General features: G+C 44.2%; 1 protein-coding gene across 3 annotated transcripts in view; it reads right to left on the bottom strand.

The window, feature by feature from the left end:
* The window catches only part of Arhgap22 (Rho GTPase activating protein 22), a 166,148-nt gene that overhangs the window by 125,678 nt on the left and 19,153 nt on the right, over positions 1 to 21,317 (bottom strand). The window contains exon 1 of one of the 3 annotated variants that reach the window (XM_087906249.1): positions 3,899 to 4,221. The exons of the other annotated variants lie outside the window; for them this stretch is intronic. Coding sequence (XP_087762375.1) covers positions 3,899 to 3,932 — 34 coding nt within the window. The 5' untranslated portion in view covers positions 3,933 to 4,221. Of the gene's footprint in view, positions 1 to 3,898; positions 4,222 to 21,317 lie in introns of those variants that run through there. 3 annotated transcript variants of the gene reach the window in all.

Below are 21,317 nucleotides of genomic sequence, written 5' to 3'. Positions count from 1 at the left end.
TGTGTGTCTGTCTGTCTGTCTGTCTGCCCCATCTGCCGTTAACTTTTTGGAAGTTGAATCCACCCAGGGAAGGACAGTTGGCCTACTTCATGCTGTGATTTGGATATGGTTTCTATCGAAACACATGGTGAAGCCCAATTTCCCCATGTGACAATTCTAAAGGTGATGGTTTTAAGTGCTAACAGTCGCCGAGGCTATCTCATAGTGAAGAGATTGATGTGCTTCCCAAAGAGTGGGTTAGCTCCGGTGAAAGCAGGTTACAACGCACCTAGCACCTCCACTCAGACTCTCTCTCACATCCTGTTTCCACACGCGTTCACTCCAGCCTTCTGCTTTTTGCCATGGAGTTCTCACTGGAAGCCTAGAACACGCTAGTACCATGTTCTTAGCCTTCCAAGCCGTAAGTCCAACAGCCTTTTAAACATTGTCTCCTTTAAAATATATTTATTTTTATTTTTTATAAGGGTGTATGCAGAGGGTAGTGATTGGCTTTGAGGAAACTGCTTCTTCCTTTCTGCCATGTGTGTTTGGGGAGTTAAACTCAGATTGCCAGGCTTGGCAGCAAGTGCCTTTACTTGTTATCCCTGCCTTGCTTCATTGTCACTACAGCCTTAGGTATTCTGTTATAGCAACAGAGTAAGACAGTTCTGCAGTGGGTAACTGACAGTGTGGCTTCTGGGAAATTCTTAATCCTCACACCTCCTCCTGTCCCTATAAAGAGATGACGAGGACATTCTCCATGGGCCTGGGTACCTCCACCTACTCCTTCAGGGTTGGCCTGGTTGAAATTTGCTAAAACGTTAGCAGCCAATGTGGCTTCTGAGGAGGGACCCCAGGAGCCCAGGAGGTATCAACATCCCAGGGGAGCTGCTTTTCAGTCAGGCCCCAAAGCCCTGGGAGCCTGTTGTCCAGGTCTGAGTCTATGAACTCTTCTACAGAGGAAGCCTGATCATTTCCAAGTGACACACACTCGGGCATATGTCCACATAGGCGTGGCCTGCAAGAGTCTAGTTCAGATGGAGACTGGACAGCAGGGCTTGGGGTTTGTGATGCGAAGGCTCTCAAGTGGTCACGGAGACCTTGTTCTGGAACTGCAAGTTTTAAATAGGGGTGAATTTTGATGAAAATTCTTCCATCTGCCAGAGTCCAATTTCTTTGAAGCACACAGATGTTTATTTCCTAACATGCTGCAAGTCTAACCTGGTTCATATATACATACATGCATACACAAATACATACATACATACATACTACATACACGCATACATACTACACACACACACACACACACACACACACACACCACACCATACATATGACACTGGGAGAACTACATGTGATGCTCCCAGGCAGCTGCTCAGCCTCCCTCTGTCATTCTGTCCCTGCTCAGTCCCCTGTCATTCCTCAGCTTACAGATCAAGAATCATAGCTCACTCTGAGCACCTCTTGGCACCCTGTGCACAGCAACCTCTGTGTAACTCATGCTCTCTGAATGTCTCTCTCAGGACTTATGGTCAGACAGTGTTGTAGGCGAGTGATTCCTATATTAATGCCTGAAAAACTACACTAGAGGGCTGGAGAAATGGCTCAGCAGTTAAGAGCACTGACTGGTCTTCCAGAGGACCCGGGTTCAATTCCCAGCACCCACAGGGCAGCTCACAACTGTCTGAAAATCCAGTTCCAGGGGATCTGACACCTTCACACCAATGCACATAAAATAAAAAGATAAATAAATCATAAAAAAACTACACTAGAAATTTAAACTTGTCACATGATCCTCAACCTTGGCACTGCAGGCATTTGAGATCAGATAATTCTGTGTGCTAGGCCTTATCCTGGGCACTGTGGTGTTCAGCAGCGTCCTTGGCCACTACCTACAGGATGTCAGTAGCTCCCTTGGTTAGAACGGTCAACAGATGCCCCAGACACTCCTGTTCCTGAAGGGAGGAAGGGCTGCTCTTCATGGAAAGCCACTGAAAGCAAATATATAAAAGAGGTTTGGCGGGGCTGGGAGGTGGCTCGGCGGCACTAAAGTGCTGGCCATGCAGATATCAAGATCTGAGGTCAGATCCCTAATACTGTATACAAAGCTGGCCACAGTGGTGCAGTCTGTGTGCTGAGGGTGGGGGAAAGAGGCAGACCTCTGGTTAACCGGTAGAGTTCTGGGTTTAGTAGGAGACTCTGTCTCAAAGAATAAAATGAAGAACAGAAGACACCCAAAGTCGGTCTCTCGCCTCCACAGGCATGTACGCATGCACATGTGCACACACACACACACACACACGCACATGCAGTAGTGAAGTTTGGGATTCCACAGACAGGCTCCTTTGCTATAGCACTGGTCTCTTTCCAGACCAACAAGACTCTACAGAAAGATAAAAGGTCTATCATGAACATGTAGGTCACGGAACTAATCCAATAGCTGTTCTCAAAGCCAGAGATTAATTTTAACAATATGCTTCTCTAACCCACCAAAAGCATTGTCATTTCAGCAGGCGATAAAATTATTAATGGAGTCATCAAAAGCCTGTGTGTATTTTTCTCTTAGGACCAACACATGCCAAGTGCTCATGAGCCTCATGTGACTACTGGCTGTATCTTTGGACAGAAGAAGATGGTTTGCTGAGAGGGGTCCAGCCCAGCTCATCTTCAGACCATGCCTTCACCTCTCAGCAGAGCCAGGCAAGTCTGTCCTTCCTCATTTGATTCCCACTTACCCTACATCCCAACAACCTCCAGGAGAGTCTGGATGGCACTGAACACACTGGCAAAGTCACCAAGTGCCTCCAATCTGCTAAAGAAATGGGCACCCCTGAGGAGGTACAAGGATCCCCAGTGCCCCACCCTCCCCACACAACAGCCTCCAAGAAGCACTCCCATGCCCCACCCGTCTCCAAAGATCCATCTTTATCCTCTGTGCTAAGAAGGCGGGTTGTCCCCCAAGCACTAGCAAGTGCTGGTCCTCTGAAAAGCTGTTCCACCTTTTTGTTTGTTTGTTTATTTTGGGGGAGGGGAAGGAAGAGGTTTCTCTGTAGCTTTGGAGCCTATCCTAGAACTGTGCAGACCAGGTTGGCCTTGAACTCACAGAGATCCGCCTGCCTCTGCCTCCCAGTGCTGGGATTAAAGGCATGTGCCACCACCACCTTGCTTGCACTTTAAAGACAGATATTTCCATCAGAGGTAACCTCATTCCTGGCCAAGCAGTTGCTGCCTGGGGAAAATGCTAGTCTCTTTTCCCGTCTAGTGGCTGGATCAGGAGGCTACATCGCTGGGATACTAGCTGATGGCCCAGTCCTGAACTACAGATTGTAATCTCTTGCTTTATTTGACTTTAGTACCCGCCCTACCCCCACCCCCACCCCGACCGCCTTCCCAACAGTGCGCTCCTTCGGTTTTACTCTAGTAGAAGGTAGGCGGGCCTGAGACACGCTCTACCTCTGCCTCCCGGTTGGCTGGGGGTGGAAGTGGGGGTGGGGCTGCTCCCAGCAGGCTGGCCTCAGACTGAGGAAGCCTGGGTTTGGCTAACCCTGGTAGGGTCATTTCAACTTTTACTGTGAGTGAAAAGTAAAGTTTTCCTCCAGTTGCCACCTGTTTACCCATAACGACAGGGTGGCTGTAAAACATAAAATGTAGGGTGGAGGTGCTCACCACCTACACACTTTAAATAGTTACTGCCCTGTACGATCTCGGGTCTGACACACACACCCCCTACCCCCGAATCTCATCAGAACTACAGGCACATAGGCTTCCGCAGACACTCACTGCCCAGGTGCCGCAGACCCAGGGTGCCTTCCCCCACCTGTACCCGGGCAGGACAGCTCCTTGAGTGTCCTCGCGTTTGCCAGGGGAAACACGCTGTGTGCCTAGAAATCCGAAATCCACAGGAATTTGTACTCACCCCGCCTGGCCTGTCTGATCTTTGGGCTCAGCATGCTGCAGACGCCTGGCCAGACTTGCTGGGCCGATCATGCTGCCATCCGTTTTCCTTTGCTCTTCTTTTTGGCCAATAGCCCTTCATGCCTAGCTTCTTCGAGACCCCGGGGGCCACTGGCGACACCCCTTCGGCTCCCGCTCCTGGCTCCGGTTTGCCTTGGACTACATAAATCCTGATGCATTATTTATCCATTCCCGAATTAATTTCCATCCAAGCGGACCATTAAAGTCACAGTGATGTTTGGTAATCAATCACTGGCCAGGGCGGGGCCCGCCCGGCTATCGTGTTCTCCGGGCTATCCATTCCTGAAGGAGGAGGCGGAGTCTTGGGCTCCAGGGGCGGGCAGGTGGGTGGGGTCATCTGAAGCCCAGTGGAGACTGCAGCTGGCAGCTGGCTACAGGTCCCCAAGCACTAGAGTGCGCCAGCCGGCCTGCAGCTAAGAGGGCGGAGGACACACAGCACCACGGTTGGCTGGGCTAGCACGCCCTACTTCAGATTAGGGAGTGGTGAGACCCCTCCAGACCCGCCCAAGGGGCCAGGCACCTCAGCTCACTGCCTTTCTTGGAAGGAGCAGGCATTCTGCCATTGCTCGCATCCTCAGCTACTCCGCTATCAGAAAGAGTCCTGCTGAGGCTATCGACCACCTCCGTAGCAAGGGGAGAGAAACCAGTGCCTGAACAGGGTCAGAAAACTGCCCGAGTTGAGTAACAGATCTCTCCTAAGACCAGCATAATTCTAACAGGTGCATACTGGGCACTTTATTGGGCCCCACCTCAACCCTCTAAAAATTGCTGTACAAATGCAGTCACAACCATGTGTTTTACTCTTTTCCCTGTTGCTTTTTTTTTTTTTTGGTAGTTGTTGCTGTTGCCCATTTTTTTTGTGGGGGGGAGGTAGGGTGCGGAAGGGCAGAGTCTTACTATGTAGCCCAGGCTGGTTTTAAACTTTTGATACTTCTGCCTCATCCTCTTGAGTGCTGAATTACACACGGGTCTTTTTATACCCTGACTATAAACTCACGCTATTCTATGAAGACTGTTTCTCAAAACACTCCAGTTATGACCACTGTACGGTAAGAGCTCTCACTTTGAGAGTGTCCCATGAACCTTTAAGATTGTGACACCCCTCCCCCCCGCTTTAATATTTCTATGTACCTCATGTTCGCTGAGTCTCAAATGTCCCACTGACACTTAATCAACTTCAGCAGCTGCAAGGGAAGCAGGGAGACCTCTGAAGCAATCCAGAAAAGGTGGGAGAGTCCAACCTCAGTGTGTGTGGGGGACTAAGAGTGAGAGGGAGGTCTACAGGAGGTAGCAAACCCCACAACCAGTCAACAGGAGGGAGAATACACACAGGGCAGACTCATTCAGCTTCAAGCCAGTACTTCTGATCTTAGGTTCCTCCTCAGATGGAGGAGTAGGGATCCTGACATGACACCAAAGCCTTCTTCAGGCCTTCCTTCCTTCCCCTCTGTCCCCTGCCTGTCGCTCCTGTGGTTCTCCTTGCAGGATATACGAGGTCCCTGTATGTTCGCTTTCATATGCGGCCCCGCTCCCATGGCCTGTGCCTCTGTACAGACAGTACCCCGCCTCTGGAAACCTTCCCTACATTGTTTTAGCTTCAGAGGTCTTGTCTTGCCATGCTTTTAATCCCCCCTCCCCCACCGCCGTCGTGAAAACTGCCCTGATTCTGCCGGTTGGGGGCGACATTAAGCACTTTTCCCGAGCGCCCACACACACTTTCCTAATCTTGTCCTCCCAGCTGTGAGCCCCAAAGGGCTTCATGAAATGCTCTGTGAAGGACGGTGTGCACAGAGGATGGGGAGATGGCCCGGTGGGTAAAATGCCACTGTGGAATCACAAGAATAAAAATCCAGACCCTTAGAGCCCACATAAATCCTGGGTGAACATGGCAGCTCGTCTATAGTTCTAATACTTGGGGGACGGAAACGGGCTCCTGCGAGCAAGCTGCTTTGCTAGACTAGCTCTGTTGGCAAGCTCTGGGATCAAGTGAGAGACCCTGCCTCAATATACTAGGTGGAGAGGATCGATGCTCCACGTTAACCTCTGTCCTCCACACCCAGGTACATACATGTGTACCCACATCTATGGGAACACACATATATACACTAAACACACACCAACACATTGTATGGACAGATCAGAAACACCATTGCATGGTCCCTCTCCTTTCAGGCCAAGCACAATCCAGACCAGGCTAGGACAGAGCCCATCCAGGAAGGATGACAGAATATGAAGCCGGACAACTCACATGTTGACACCAGGGTCACGGGGCAAGTCCCGTGGCTGGTGACAGCATCTTGAGCAATCCGGAAACCATCTGTGAGTAATGCAGCCTGGCCAGTGTTCCCCTGAGCTAAGGGCCAGTGAGTGCCAGAGCCTGGGTCTAGCGCTACTCACGGTTGTTTTTCTTCAGAAACCACCTCCGGGAGCTGTTCCTGTGCAGCTGCTTCCCGAGGACTTGAAGTGATTGCTCTCATCTGCCTGCTTTTCTGGCCATTAGAGAAGGAGAAACAAAACCACAGGCTCTGGGTTCAGTCTCAGAAGCAAGCCTGGAGAGGGCTGGAGCTAATCTGGTTGGGACCACAGGGTCAGTGGGTGGAGGGCAAACTGACTCTTCCGTTTTCTTGTCCTGGCCCCAGATTCTGTTCCTAGTCCTTCTGATGCAGGATTTGTGGCAGCACCTCGAAGGGCTATAGTACGCCCCCACCATGCAGCAGTGGATGTTGGAAGCCTCCAGATCCTTCCAGAGCTTTCGAGTGACAGTGGGGACAAGAGCAAGGCTATGGAGTTTGTTGAATGTGAAGACTTCAAATAGCTTGTATTTGAAGAAACTGTGCTATTCCTCCAGGTGTAAGTTGAACACCAAGAACAGAAAATGGGGTTACTGGTCAGTATGGCAGCAGACACTGAGAGTACCCACTTCCTCTGCCTGTTTCACAGTGTAGCCCTCACCCTCACCCCTACCCCAGCACTGCAATTCCAGTGGCTCTGCTCTACCTGCTACTCTCCTGCCTCACATCCTTCACCATTTTCTAAGGGCTGCTCAGGAACAGGCACTGAAAGGCGTGAGGGGACTGAGAAGGACAGAAGTCTCCAGAGTCCCCTGTTAAAATACACATCTGTTGATGGAATACCTGCCCATCAACAGTCAGCCCAGAGCCAGGGTGCTTTCACTATTGTGACTCTCCCCCTTGGCCGAACCCTGGAGACTTTGCAGAAGAGTACCTACACACCATACTGCAGCTCTTCTTAACCAGTGCACATACACAATCATCCTGGGGCTTGTGGAATTGCGACCTACATGCAGCCAGGGCAAGGACCCACTGCCTTAGAAGACAGCTTCACATGCCTGGGGCTAGGGCTCCCGAGGTGACCTTTGCCTGCTGCCATCCCGAGAGAGATGCCTTCTTATGGATAGGTGTCTGTGTCAAACCTTCATCCAGCTAGAAAGAACTCTAATGAAAAACAAAATTGAATGTAGAGCCACTGGTTCTATTGCATAATCTGTGCAGAAAAATAGACAAAGGGGAGTGGGAGGGTTGGGTTTGGGCTGGACCAGCAAGCATTGAAAGTGGCACCTAGGATGAAAAACTTTTTATTTTCACAAAGATGCCACATAGACAGTGGATCCCTGCTTCCCTTTTCCAGACACTTCTGGATTTTAGATAAAAGCGCATCCTTGCAGAGGTCAGTGTGCAAACAGCGCTGACCTGGCTCTCCAGAGCCTGCCCCCAGTCACCAGCACCACTGTTCCCTGCTGCGAAGAGGCCGCTGCCCTCTCCTTAGCCTGGCCCTCAAGGTCATCATTTCTGCCTTTCCCACTGCCTATCCAGTGAGGTTCCCCGCCAGCCAGCTGGTGTTAATCCCTAAGGAGCTGATGGTTATATTTTCAGTAAGTTTGCAAAGCCGCTAGTTTATGACGGGCACCGTCAGAAATTGAACAATATAAACCTGTAATTGAGTAAACAGTGTTTCAAAATTCATTACTTCCTAATCCATTTGAGTCATCCACATGGAAAATACAATATGTTTCCGCTGCCATGCTGATCCCCCCTAGTTCAGCGCTATCACGCTGGGAGAATTCACAGCGTGGAAATCTGGCAACCCTGTAATTCAGAGCATAGGAACCCCTTCTCTCTTTTCATCTCCCTCTGACCCATGCCAGAGACCCCAGGAACCCTCTACAAGGTAGGGGAATGTGTTCCTCCTGCCCATTTACCAGCCCATCTCCATGCCCTTCTCTGCCACCTTAACTGTGTGCCCAAGTCAATATGTGGAGCTCCTGATCTGAGCAGAGAATGCCAGATCTGTATCGGAATCAGTCCCTCCTTCCTCATGGATGTGCTGTATTGTCAGCCACCTACAGTTAAGTGTGGTTGAGTTCTGGCCAGAGTATATGAGTAGAAGGGATGTGGTCATTCCCAGGCCTGGGATACAGCACTCTGGCTCCTGACAGCCTGCTGTATGGTCAATTAGGATAGGGACACTTTGGAAGTCCTTTGTTAAGGTGGTAAGAGCCATGCCGCCTAAGTCCTGAATGGCTATGTGGAGCTGAGCCCTCCCTGCCAGCCCGGAAGCACTCTACGTGCATATGAAAAGCAGAATGAATGCACATGGTGAGATTTGTTACATGGCTAGTCCTCTTTGTCACCACAGCTGACTTTCCACTGGGTCTTGTTTCACCTGTCCTCTGCCCGTGAGATTTTTGTAACATCCAGTGTCAGCTCCCTGTTCATCTCCATGGTTGGAATGAGTCAACCCTGAGACTCTGGGGACCTTCTTCTACAAGGAGAGTAATATCTATATCTAGATCTATATCTGGATAGATAGATAGATAGATAGATAGATAGATAGATAGATAGATAGATAGATAGATAGATAGAGACTGGGGAGAGCATGAGCTCCTGTTGACTCCCATAATTTAAATACTAATTTCACATAAATCATCAGGTTGGACTGAAGTACTCTTTCTAGATTTTAAAATTGCAAAATTGTGTGGGAGTGGGTGAACTTTTGGCCGCTTTGGTGGTCTTGCTTTGTTGGTGCTATGGGCATGTCTTCTGTCTGTGTCAGCACTGAGAGGGTGGAGGCTTCAGGACTCCTGAGGGCAGGCTTTCCTCCCTGCCTCCTCCCTCTGACCCTTATTCTGTCATCACTGGCCTTTAGTTGGCTGTCTCTGTGTTGCCTCCCATGGTACTCACTGTCATGGCCAGGCGCTTTAAAAGGTCCTGGGTCTTAGATTCCCACTTTTCCGGGAGTGATCTATTTAGTGTCTTGGTACCCAAGTCAGGACAAAATGCAATATCCGAAATCACACACTGAAAAACCACCCAGACACACTAGACTAGGACAAGAGAGACAAGCCCAAAGCATGGAGGTTTGATTACGGAGCCCCTAATTATGATGGTCAGTCGATACTGTCAGTTTGTAAATTCCTAGGAGACAGAGCTCTGGGCATGCCTATGATTATGTTTCAAGAGAGGAAAACCTGAGAGAGGAAGACAGCCTCCAATTGTGGGCAACACTATCCCATAGGCTGGGATCCCAGACTAAATAAAAAGGGAAAAAGTAGGAGGCCAGCTGTGTGTTATTATAGTGATATTTTATTTATGCTTTTACAAATAAAGCTTGCCTAAAGATCAGAAGGGCAAAGCTAAGACACTAGAGATCAGACAGTGGTGGCACACACCTTTAGTCCCAGGATTTGGGAGAAACAGGCAGATGGGCCTCTGTGAGTTCAAGGCCACACAAGATCAATGTAGAAACAAATCCAGGTGGTGGTGGCCTACACCTTTAATCCCAGTACTAGGGAGCCACATGCTTTTAATCCCAGCCCTAGAGGGAACATAAAATGAGAGGAGAGAGAGGCTTAGTCTGCTTGGTCTGCAGCCGCCCAGCCTTGGTAGAGATGAGACTCCTCTAGTGGCTTAGATGCTTTGCTTTCCTGGTTTTTGGGTTGAACCCCAGTATCTGTCTCAGGGTTTTTATTATCCCTGCTACATGTGGTGCTCAACATTTGAGGTATGTATTCATGAAAAAGCTGTTTGCCTGAGGCTTTTTAACCACCAATACAGGCCAGGGCTGCACTTGGAATCCAGTCCCAACTGGCTAAGCTTTCTCTCTCTCTCTCTCTCTCTCTCTCTCTCTCTCTCTCTCTCTCTCTCTCTCTCTCTGTTCCTGTCTCTCTATCTCTCTGTCTCTCTCTGTCTCTGCCTCTCTGACTGTCTCTCTCTTGCTCTCTCTCCACCTTGGTTTGTGGGCTCTCCCTGAACCCCCTTCTCAGGTGGCTGCCAAACTAGGTAGCTGCCTTGAAATCCAGTCAGGCTTTTCCTGTTTTCTGCAGCAGCAGTCAGCCTCATGTCTTCATCAACATCATTGGGAGATTTCATAAGTCCTTTGAATTGGGAATTCTTAAAGGGAGGAATTAGTTAAAAGAGAGAGTTTCCCCCCCACATTAAAAAATGGGAAAAACTATTATAATGGAAGGATTTTGTATGACGATATGTTAGACAGTTTGAAAATGGAATGATTAAATGAGAGTATATCTAATTTATATGGGATTTATGTAATGTCAATTGTAAACTTTATCAGCATTACGTTTTTTGTCTTATTACTGAAAAAGCTGATTAGTCTGAGTGTTAAGATACAGGCCTTGGAAAAATCTAATAAAGTAGATCACAGAGAGATTCAAATCCAGACAGAAGAACTTAATGGAGAGCCAGTTTCAGTATTTCATCGTAAGAACAGAGGGGAACAGCCTAAGGTTTTCAGACAACCAACCTTAATATATTCAGTAACCTTACAGCAATTGCCAAGTGGCAGAGGCTCTGTTATAGCTAACTGGACTCCTGGGCCATTGTTAGATTTTAGGAGATTCAAGGAAGCAATAGTCTCATATGGCATGTGAAACATTTTCACCTTTTGTGAAATAAATGTTAAACTCGTGGTCAATTTGTAATAGAATTATCCCTAATGACTGGGAAGATTTGGTTAAAGGTGTTTGAGAGACTGGTCCACAATTACAATGGAGTACCTGGTTCAGAGAAGAGGTTGAAATTATTGAACAATGGAGTTAGAGATAGGGAAATCTCCCAAGATCAAATTCTTGGAGGAGACTATGCTATTATAGAAAGGCAGACTGTATACAAAGACCACACCCTGGATTTATGCTATGCAGTGGCTTTAAATGCTTGGGATAGGATTGGAGAAATAGGAAAGAAAATTGTATCACTGACTAAAGTCATGCAGGACCCAAAGAAAGCCTTTAAGGATTTATTACCAAGATTGATTTCAGCAGTAAATAGAATGATACCAAATTCAGAAGATAGACAAATAATAGTTGAAACTCTGGCTTTTGAGAATGTCAATTCTCTATTCAAAAGGATAATTATGCCATTAAAGGCAAGGTCAGCACCTTTGGAGGAATGAATTAGAGACACAATTAATATTGAATCTCGTGAACATGATGATAAATGGATAGGAGAGGTGATTTCCAGAGATTTGAGGAAAAATCCTATTATCAAACACTATAATTGTGGCAAAATAGTCATTTTAAAAGGGATTGTAGGCAAGGCATTTCTAGAAACAATGCTTTTTTTCTCTCTAAAAATAATCCAGTAAGAATGTCCCTACATTCTGGATTATTTGGAAGATGCAGCAAAGGCAGGCATTGGACTAATGAATGTAGGTCAATGAGGAATATTCATGGTAATCCTTTGCCATTGGGAAACTCTGTGAGGGACCTCTTGCAGGCCCCTGTGCCAAATCTGGTTCAGTCATTTCCTACCATCATAGAGGAAACTCCTTCCCAGAGCAATTAAAGAATCTAATGTCTATTGTAAGAAATCATACTACTCTGGATAATAGCTCAGCTATAGAAGAGATAACAAAAAATTCAGGAGAAACCATAAAGTAAGTATTTTGGCAAACTTCTATAAATGAACAAAGATCAAAATTAAAAATACGAATAAATGACATTGTCATTGAAGGTCTGGTAGACACAGGTGAAATTGTAACAATAATTTCATCAGAATCTTGGCTTCCAAATTTGCCACTTCAGGATGTAAATGTTCAGTTTTTAGGGATATGAACTTTATCTCGGGTAAAGCAGAGTGAGAGATGGGTCAAAAGAATAGGACCAGGTCAGAGATTAACATTAAAACCATATGTAGCTCATTAACATAGCAATGAGTTTTGGGGGATGTGATTTGTTACAGCAATGAAATACTCAGAATAAAATCCCTCCAATCTTAGAAATAAACCATAAATTAACGTCTGTTTCTTGGAAGAATATTAGAAGGTTTTTATAAAGAACAATCACCAGCCATTCAGGTTGCACAAGAATAGGGCACACAGCTGCTGATATTTCAAAGGCACCAACAGTCCAACCTTTAAAACGGCTGACAGACAAACCTGTATGGATTATGGTCTTTAACAACAGAGAAACTGTAGGTTTTAGAACAGCTAGTACAGGAGAGAATAGATACTCAGCATATTGAAGAATCAGCCAGCCTTTGGCATTTTCCTGTAAAATGGAGAACAGTAAGAGATCTAAAAGCTATTAAAAGGTGATTCAGCCAATTGGCTCTCTACGGTCTGACATTTCTTTGCCTTCTCTATTGCCTAAAAGACAGCCTCTTATAGTTATTGATTTAAAAGATTATTTCTTCACTATACCTTTACAAGAAAAGAACAGGAAATTTGTCTTCACAGTGCATACTTGTAATAGTTCTCAGCCTGCTAAAATCTATCAATGGAATAGCCCTACCCTGTGCCAATATTTTGTAAGTCAGCCATTGGAAATGATACATAAGTAATTTCCTGAATCTATACATTACATAGATGATATTTTGATATCTAATTCAAAAGTTGATCCTTTAGAATTTTGAAGAAGTAAAGAAAATTTTGCCTTGTTGGGGATTACAACTTGCTCATGAAAAAATACAAAGAGAAAATTCTGTTAATTATTTAGGTTATAAAATAGGGTTATAGAAAATTAGACCCCAAAAGATAGAAATTATGAGAGATCAATTGCAAATTCTTAATGACTTCCAAAGATTGCTAGGAGACATTTCCCAGCCCATTATTGGAATAAAATCTGATGACCTGATTAAAGGAAAACTTAGATGTTGACAAGGTCTTAAATAGACCAGGGAATTATCAGCTGAAGCTGAGAGAAAATTGGCTTTCTTGAAGAGAAATTACAGGAGGCACATGTGGATCATGTGGATCCAAATCTTAATTGAATTCTGGTCATATTACCCTCCAAACATTCCCCTACAGGAATTTTAATGCAGAAGGAAGATATTATCTTAGAATGAGTCTTTTTACCACATAAACTGAGCAAAAAATGTAAAACTTATGTAGATAAGGTCTCTGAGTTAATTCTAAAAAGAAAATTGAGACTTTGTTAATTAATAGGAATAGATCCTGCAGAAATTGTAGCACTGTTCACTAATGATGAACTTGACAAATCATGGGAGGAAAGTGAACCCTGGCAAAGAGCTTACAGTAATCCTTTGTGAGAAATTAGCAAAAACTCTCCAAAAGCAAGAAAATTTGACTTATAAAGAGTGTTAATTGGATTCTTCTTCACATTGTAAGAACTACACCAATAACTGGAACACCAACATTCTAAACTGGTGTAAATAAATCAGAAAAGGCAGGTTACAAATCAGAAAAATTAAGCGAAATAGAGCAAAGCCCTTATGAGTATGAACAAAGTCAGAATTGTATGCTATTCTCATGGTGCTAAGGGATTTTAAAGAACCTCTCTCATAGTTACTGATTCACAATATGCAGAAAGAGTTGCTTTGCATATTGAAATTGTTTAATTTATACCAGATGATGCAGAATTGACTTCATCATTTATTCAGGTTCAAAATATAACACACATACAATCCCATACGTGTATACTAGGTCCTCTAGCACAAGGTAATGCAGAAATTGATCAATTATTGATTGGAAATGTGCTGAAGGCCTCAGAATTTCATAAAAAAGCATCACATCAATAGCAAAGGTTAAAAAAAGGACTTTTTTATTACATGGCAATAAGCCAAGAAGATTATAAGGAAATGTCCTGCTTGTTCTTTATACAAGCAAATACCACTACCTGCAAGAAGTAACCCAAAGGGTACTCAAAGGAATGAAATCTGGCAGATGGATGTGTTCCATTTTGTATAATTTGGACAATTAAAATATGTATATCACACTATTGATATCTATTCAGGTTTTCAATAAGCAAATGTTTTGAGTTCAGAAGAGGCTGATTCAGTAAACAAACATTCAGGAAACAAACTTGCCATTATGGGTATACCTACACAAATACAGGCAGACAATGGTACAGCATATGTCTCTAAGAAAGTGAAACAGTTTTCTTGTTTATTGTAATACAAATCATATTATAAGTATACCACATAATCCTACAGGACAGGCAGCTATTGAAAGAGCAAATCAAACCCTAAAGGATATATTAAATAAACAGAAAGGGATAATTAAGACCCTCATAGATTGCATAATGCATTATTAACTTTAAATTTTCTAAATGCTAATGAGAAAGGAACAACAGCTGCAGAGAGACACTGGATAGTAGAAAAAAATTACAGAATTAAATCAGCCAGTATACTTTAAAGACATACTGACCTCAGAATGGAAACTAGGACATGTGTTACATTGGGGAAGGGATTTTGCTTTTGTTTCCAGAGGGAAAAAGCTATGGGTACCATCAAAATTGATAAAGATTTGATTTGAGCAAGAGATACCTCTTAATTAGAAAAGATGATAGTTCATCAAACATCATGGCCTATTAATCTGTACTAACCTATAAAACTAACAAATGTTTTTCATTTGATTAGATATAACTTGCCAAAACAGAATCTCCCCAAAGTTAGGGTTGGGGAAGGGCTTTGTTTCTGTCTTTTCAGGAGAATAAAAATTCCAGCTAAGGAATCTGAAGACTACTGAGACATCTGAAGAAAAAGGAAAATTAACCAGAAAAAGATGTCTTAGAAGAAGAGTAAATTGGCCTATTGGTGCATCACATTTCCAACAGGATAAAACTTTATAAATCTTTCCAAATGTTTCCAAATGTTTGTTTCTGCTGTTCTCTACAGACATATACTGCAAATGGCCTTTTTGTAGTCCCAGTCCAATTAAGATTAAATTAAGATTAAAGCTGGCTTTGGATTTGGAGTGTGGCTCTCTCCTTCTCTAAACCCAAGCATCTGTATTAAAATGAAATTCAAAATCTCTGTCTCCTATCACAAGAGCCACTGATATGGGACAGAGGAAAAACAAATATTTAAGGAATATTTTATTGCTACTAATCTCATAATCCTTTGATTTTATATTGAGCCCTTGACAGTTTTTCTTTTTTTTATTTTTCCATTCAAAAATTTACACTTCCTCCCCTCCTCCCATTTCCCTTCCACTCCCCCACTCCCCCTCCTCTCTCCCCCTCCCTCCTTAAGAGAAGGCAGGATACCCTGCCCTGTGGGAAGTCCAAGGCCCTCCCCCCTCCCTTCAGGTCTAGGAAGGTGAGCCTCCAAATAGACTAGGGTCCCAAAAAGCCAGTACATGCAGTTGAAACAGGTCCCAGTGCCATTATCGATGGCTTCTCAGACCGCCCCCATTGGCAGCCACATTCAGAGTCTGGTTTGATCACGTGCTCATTCAGTCCAGATCCAGCTGGATTTGGATCAGGCACACTGTCTCAGTGGGTGGACCAAACCCTCGACAGTTTTTCTTAAGGTATAAGGCTTATAAGATTTATGTATATATGTATATATATGCATATATATTTTAAATTTTTGTCACAATATTAATGGTCATATAGAGTATTAACTAATTCTAGAAAAAGGTTTCATCTACCTTCCTGTACATGATTTCAGTTGGAGTCTCTATTGGTTTTCTGCAGTGAACCAGCAGCACATCTAACAATGCGATCTTTGAAGTCTCCATAAGGAGAATCGGGTCTCACAAGAACAACTCCTCCAGGACCAAGATAACACTGCTAAGCTGGAAAACAGCACCTGAGGATCGACTTTGGACTACAAACTGCTCAGAATAATGTTAAAGTGGCTAGCTGAGATGATCCAGCCCAACAGACTATTCTAGCTAGGACTTGAGACAAGCTCTGCAATTTCCCATTACACAGAGACTGAACAACAACAACAAAAAGATACAGCTACCTCTTCCAGGACTTGACAATTAACCCAAATTTTTCTTTTCAGGATCCCCTAAAAATGCCATCACCTCCAGACAACAGGAAGTAAATTTAAGAATGTGATATCTACATGTAGGTTGGGTAGTTGTTCAATGGATTATGGATATTTGTCATTGTTTAAGGGATTAGTTACAAGTTATTGTTGGTAATGGTCAAGAAAAAAGATAAAGGAAGTTAGATTCAAAGGTTTTGGTTTAAAAAGAAAAAAGGAAATATAGATATGATAGGATAAAAGGGTAGATTGTTGATTCTACTCTGAAAAGAAAAAAGGGGAGATATAGATATAAAAAGATAAAAAAGTAGATTATTGAATCTACCTTTAAAATGCAACTACTAGCTTAAATGTTTTACATTGGATTGGATTTTTGTATATTGTATACAAATTTTGTATATTGAGATCAATTTTGTTAGAACATGCTGTACATACATATCTTCTCTTGTTCAAGGTATTGTATCTATATAACTCATTTAACAATGTAATACAAATTTGTAGTCCTTGAACATTATTATTACCAACTGTTTAGGATAATAAGTAAATGTAGGTTAGTAGCTAATAACCTAGTTTAATCAAACTTGTAGTCACATTAAGTATATTTTCAAGGTCAAACAAAGATATATTTTAGATAGGCCATCTTCAAACACGTCAGAGATCTACAGAACATGGCATTTAAGATATTTTAATAAACTAGGGTCTTCTCTCTCTCTCTCTCTCTCTCTCTCTCTCTCTCTCTCTCTCTCTCCTCTTTCTCTCTTTTTGATAATGAGACATGTCTACTCCTGTCAGCACCAATCTATTTCAGAGAAGATAATGGGCATCGAAGAAACTCGACATGGAGTTTACTTTCTTACTTTCTTTGTGGCAAAAGTAAGACATGGGGCAAGAAGATGCCCTTGCCTCAAGTGCTGACAGTATGCTGCCCTAATTGGACAAGCAGGACACAAAAGAAAGTGACTGCTAAACATTGTCAAGACAAGGAGAGACAGCCCTTCAGAATATCCTATTTCACAGAAAAGTCTGTTGGATATGGTAGACTGTAGGCCTAAGAAGATACCTCAATGTTTCAGAGGAACTTTGGGTGACTGTCCAGGCAGCCAGCTGTTTCTGTCATTTCTCATATTTTTTGGAAGTCACCTGCTTGCACTTCCTGCTTATTCAGTTAATATTATTTCTTTCTTGGGTCTCTGAGGGAATTGAAGATTATATAGTTATAGTTTTCCTTGTTTATCAGATGCAGAAAGCAAGTTATGATAAAAAGGAAATTAGGTACAAGACTTTGGACTCACCAAGATAGAATAGAGATGGAGTGTTTTCTTTGAATTTGCCAAATGCAAATAGACTAGACATTGTTGATGTACTTATTACATATATATATATATATTATATAGTTATTGGACTTACTATATATAGTTTTTTATATTAATTATAGCCTTTTAAAATTTTAGACAAAACGGGAAACATAGTGATATTTTATTTATGCTTTAATAAATAAAGCTCGCCTAAAGATCAGAAGGGCAAAGCTAAGTCACTAGAGATCAGGTAGTGATGGCACACATCTTTAGTCTCAAGATTTGGGAGACAGAGGAAGATGAATCTTTTTGAGTTCAATGTCACCCTGAGCTACACAAGATCAATGCAGAAAGAAATCCGGTGATGGTCACTCACACATTTAATCCCAGTACTAGGGAGTCATATGCCTTTAATCCCAGCCCTAGAGAGAATACAAAATGAGAGGAGAGAGAGGCTTAGTCTGCTTAGTCTGTGGTTGCCTAGCCTTGGTAGATGTATGAATTCTCTAGTGGTTGGCTGCTTTGCTTTCTGGTTTTCAGGTCGAACCCCAATATTTGTCTTGGGGTTTTTATTATTTGTGCCACACATTAACATTCATTTGTCTCTGCTACCTGAACCCCCTCCCCAGATGTAAGCAGACCACCTCTTAAAATCATGGCTTCCTTGGCACAATAAACTATATCTACAAGTTGTGAGTCAAAACAAACCTTCTCTACCTTAAATTGTCTTTCATCAGGTACTTTGTCCCTGAGAAGTAACTATGGCCTGTGTCCTTGTGGGTCCTGTAGCTTTATTCTCTGGGAGAGGAGGTGTAGGTGCATTAGTCTAGTTGAGACACAATAGTCTGTCATATGTCAACTTCATTTTCAGATCTCTGCCTGCTAGGAACCTCCAAGAACTGGGCAATTGGATAGGTCTGGCTCTGGGAAAGGGAGGTTAGTCCTGTGTTCCATGGCCCCATGTTGTAATATCCTAGGGCTTCCTCAAGAAATACGTAGCTTTGGTTGCTAGAACTTTGCACGGTCATTGACTGGGGCCTCCAAAGAAGAGAAAAGCTGAAGTTGACCGGAAACCTGAGTGTGGTTGTTTAAATTTGAACAACCCCTAGGCTCATGTGTTTGAATACTGGTCTTCAGCTAGTGAAACTGTTTTGGAAGGATTAGTAGATGTGGCCTTGTGTTTGTGTCACTGTTGGGTGGTGGGGGTAGGGTTTGGAGGTTTCAAATGCAGTCATTCCAAGTTAGCTCTCTCTGCCTTCTACTTGTGAGTAAGGATCTAAGCTCCCAGCTACTGCTCCAGTCCCATGCCTGCCTGCCTGCTGCCAGCTTTCCACCATGATGACCATGGACTCACTCTGAAACTCAAGTTCCCAATAACTCTTTCTTAAAGCAGCAGAAAGGTAACTAAATCTCTGAGGCTCACCCCAAGAGAGAAAATATCTAGTGGCTGTTGGTTCACCTAACTCCTGCTCGCAGGGCAGCAGGTTCTTTCTTGAAGGGTGCTCTGTCTCTACATGAGCTCTACTGTAGACCTCATGTGTGTCACTTTTAAAACTTGGCCAATGTCAAGTTCAGGACAAATACTGCTCATGTAAGAGCCTTTGTCTAACCTGGACAAGTGCCTGGGGCTTGGTGGCTCTGAGGAGCCTTCAGATTAAGAATGAAATTATTCAGCTGAAAATTCTTTTGCAGAGAGAAGGCTTCTATCAGAGCAAGTATGAGACTGGGTCCCTAAGCAAGGCGGGGAAGGAATGGCTGTTTTTGTAGGAACCCATGACTGGCTTACACTATTGGTCAAGCAGAGTCCTCAGCTTCTATCAGTCTGAGAGAAAAGAGGGGCACAAGATCTTTCCCCCTGAACAAGGTGTTCCTCTTCATGGAATAAGGATGCACCGAGTGTCCAGGTATTGTCATCACCCATGCACGGTGTGTGGCAGAGATCGGGGAGGGCTGCCATTAAGATGGGCTGCCCAGTTGCTAAGAGCACCTCTGATCTCACAGGGGTTCAGTGACAGTCTGAAGTGACTTCTCCTCCCTGAAAGTAAAGGTTTCAGGGGCTGGACAGATGGCTCAGTGGCTAAGAGCACTGGCTGCTCTTCCAGAGGTCCCGAGTTCAATTCCCAGTACCCACATGGCAACTCACAACTGTCTGTAACTCCAGTTCCAGGGCATTTGCTCTCACACCAATGAACATAAAATAATAATAATAAATTTAAAAAAAAAGGCTTCAAAAGGAGGTCAAAGGTTATGTTTGAGAAAATAAAGATCCACTGTTCTGGTCAGTTTTGCAGTGTCCATTAGCAAGCCTGATCCCTAGTAAACACTTACCTGCAGAGGAGAGACCCCGATCAGAAGGCAAGAGTAGATTGTCCAGTGTCCTCTTCTGTGTTCACGTCCCTCCTACAGCCCCATCTCCCCACTCAGATCTTCCAAGAGGAAGCTCCTCACCTGTCATCTCTGCCTGCTCCCGTTCATCTCCCTGCCTTTTACTCTTGTTGTCCTTCCCTTGCTGGGTCTTTTCTCTAAGGCCACAGACAGCCCAGTCTTTTCCTCTCCTAGTTAGAACTTGGGCGCTTGCTGGACACTATCCAGCCCATTGCTGACTCGGAGAAACTTCCCAGGTGCCTCTCTGGCAACCATAAAGAACTGATCTGCTTGATCCCCAGGAGGCAGTCAGACACGGCTATATAACTCGGGCCTGGCTAACCTGGACAGAGTCAACTTTACAGTCTGCAGCAGAGACATTGTTCTGCAGGGACAACAGGACTCTGTAGCAATGGGAGGTGTCCTGCAGCAGGATCCTGCCTGTGCTGCTAGAATGAAGGCCCGCTGTGCACTGTCATTTCTGTTCATTTTCCAAACAGGTTTCGACTCCCAAAGAGTCTTGTAAACTTCCAGCAATTTCCCCTTATTTCCTTCAGCTGCCTTGGTTGCCTTTTCATTGAAACTGAAACCTGCGTGATACCCCTCGACCCAAGTTTGACTGGTCCTCATTCCTCTGGCCTTGCTATCTCCCGAAACCAACACAGACACACAGTCTCCCCCTTGTCCATTCTCAACTGAAGTCATTTCCTTCCCTATTTTCCTGGTTGTGCTACCAACTTCTTCTCGGTCTAGAAACCAAAGGTCATCTTTCCAGACCTGGTTCCCCTCCAATGCTTTGTCCTGTTTCCTCGGGAGGTTCTTGCTGGACAGTACTGACTCAACTTCTGTTTGCCTAATGGATGCCTCTGGGTGAGGTCCTACTACCAACCTACTTTCCTCCCAGTCTTTATTTTATCCTAATCTGTTTCAAAACCTAACTGGGGCTTAGCTAGCTGCCCCTCATCTCTGCCAGAGTCCAGGGTTTGCAAACCGCTCCCCCTCAGCTGGCTTCCAGGGACTATCAGGCTCCCTGGTCATCAGTCAGTATTCTCTCTCCAAGGCATAGTTTGTACCCAACACCGCTACACAGTCTGCGACCGCTACCACTGACATGTGACTCAATGATTTTCTTGCAGGTCATCGATAGGCATCTAGCTAATGAGTTCTGTGAGTACCCATTTTGTTAGCAAAACCTGCAGCAGCAGATTCCTGGAATGGTAAGTTCATAGCCTTAGCTCTGAACTCAAGCCCAGCACAGTTCTGCATGGTTCCCCACCCACTTTCCCAACTGTTCGGATTTTCTCATTATTGGAGGCAATAAGGCAACTTCAGCCAAATATAAGCATCATTCCTGCTAGTCCTTAGAATGAAACCAGTCTCAGAGAGTCATGTTCGTGGGGTCTGGTCTTAACCACAGAGGAACATTAGGTGGAGACACTGATTAGAGATATGGATATAAGAATGTCATTCAGAGGACTGGAGAGAT

Source organism: Myodes glareolus, chromosome 5, assembly GCF_982192425.1.
Source record: "Myodes glareolus chromosome 5, mMyoGla1.1, whole genome shotgun sequence".
Taxonomy (NCBI): Eukaryota; Metazoa; Chordata; class Mammalia; order Rodentia; family Cricetidae; genus Myodes; species Myodes glareolus.
This window is presented reverse-complemented; position numbering and strand designations above follow the sequence as displayed.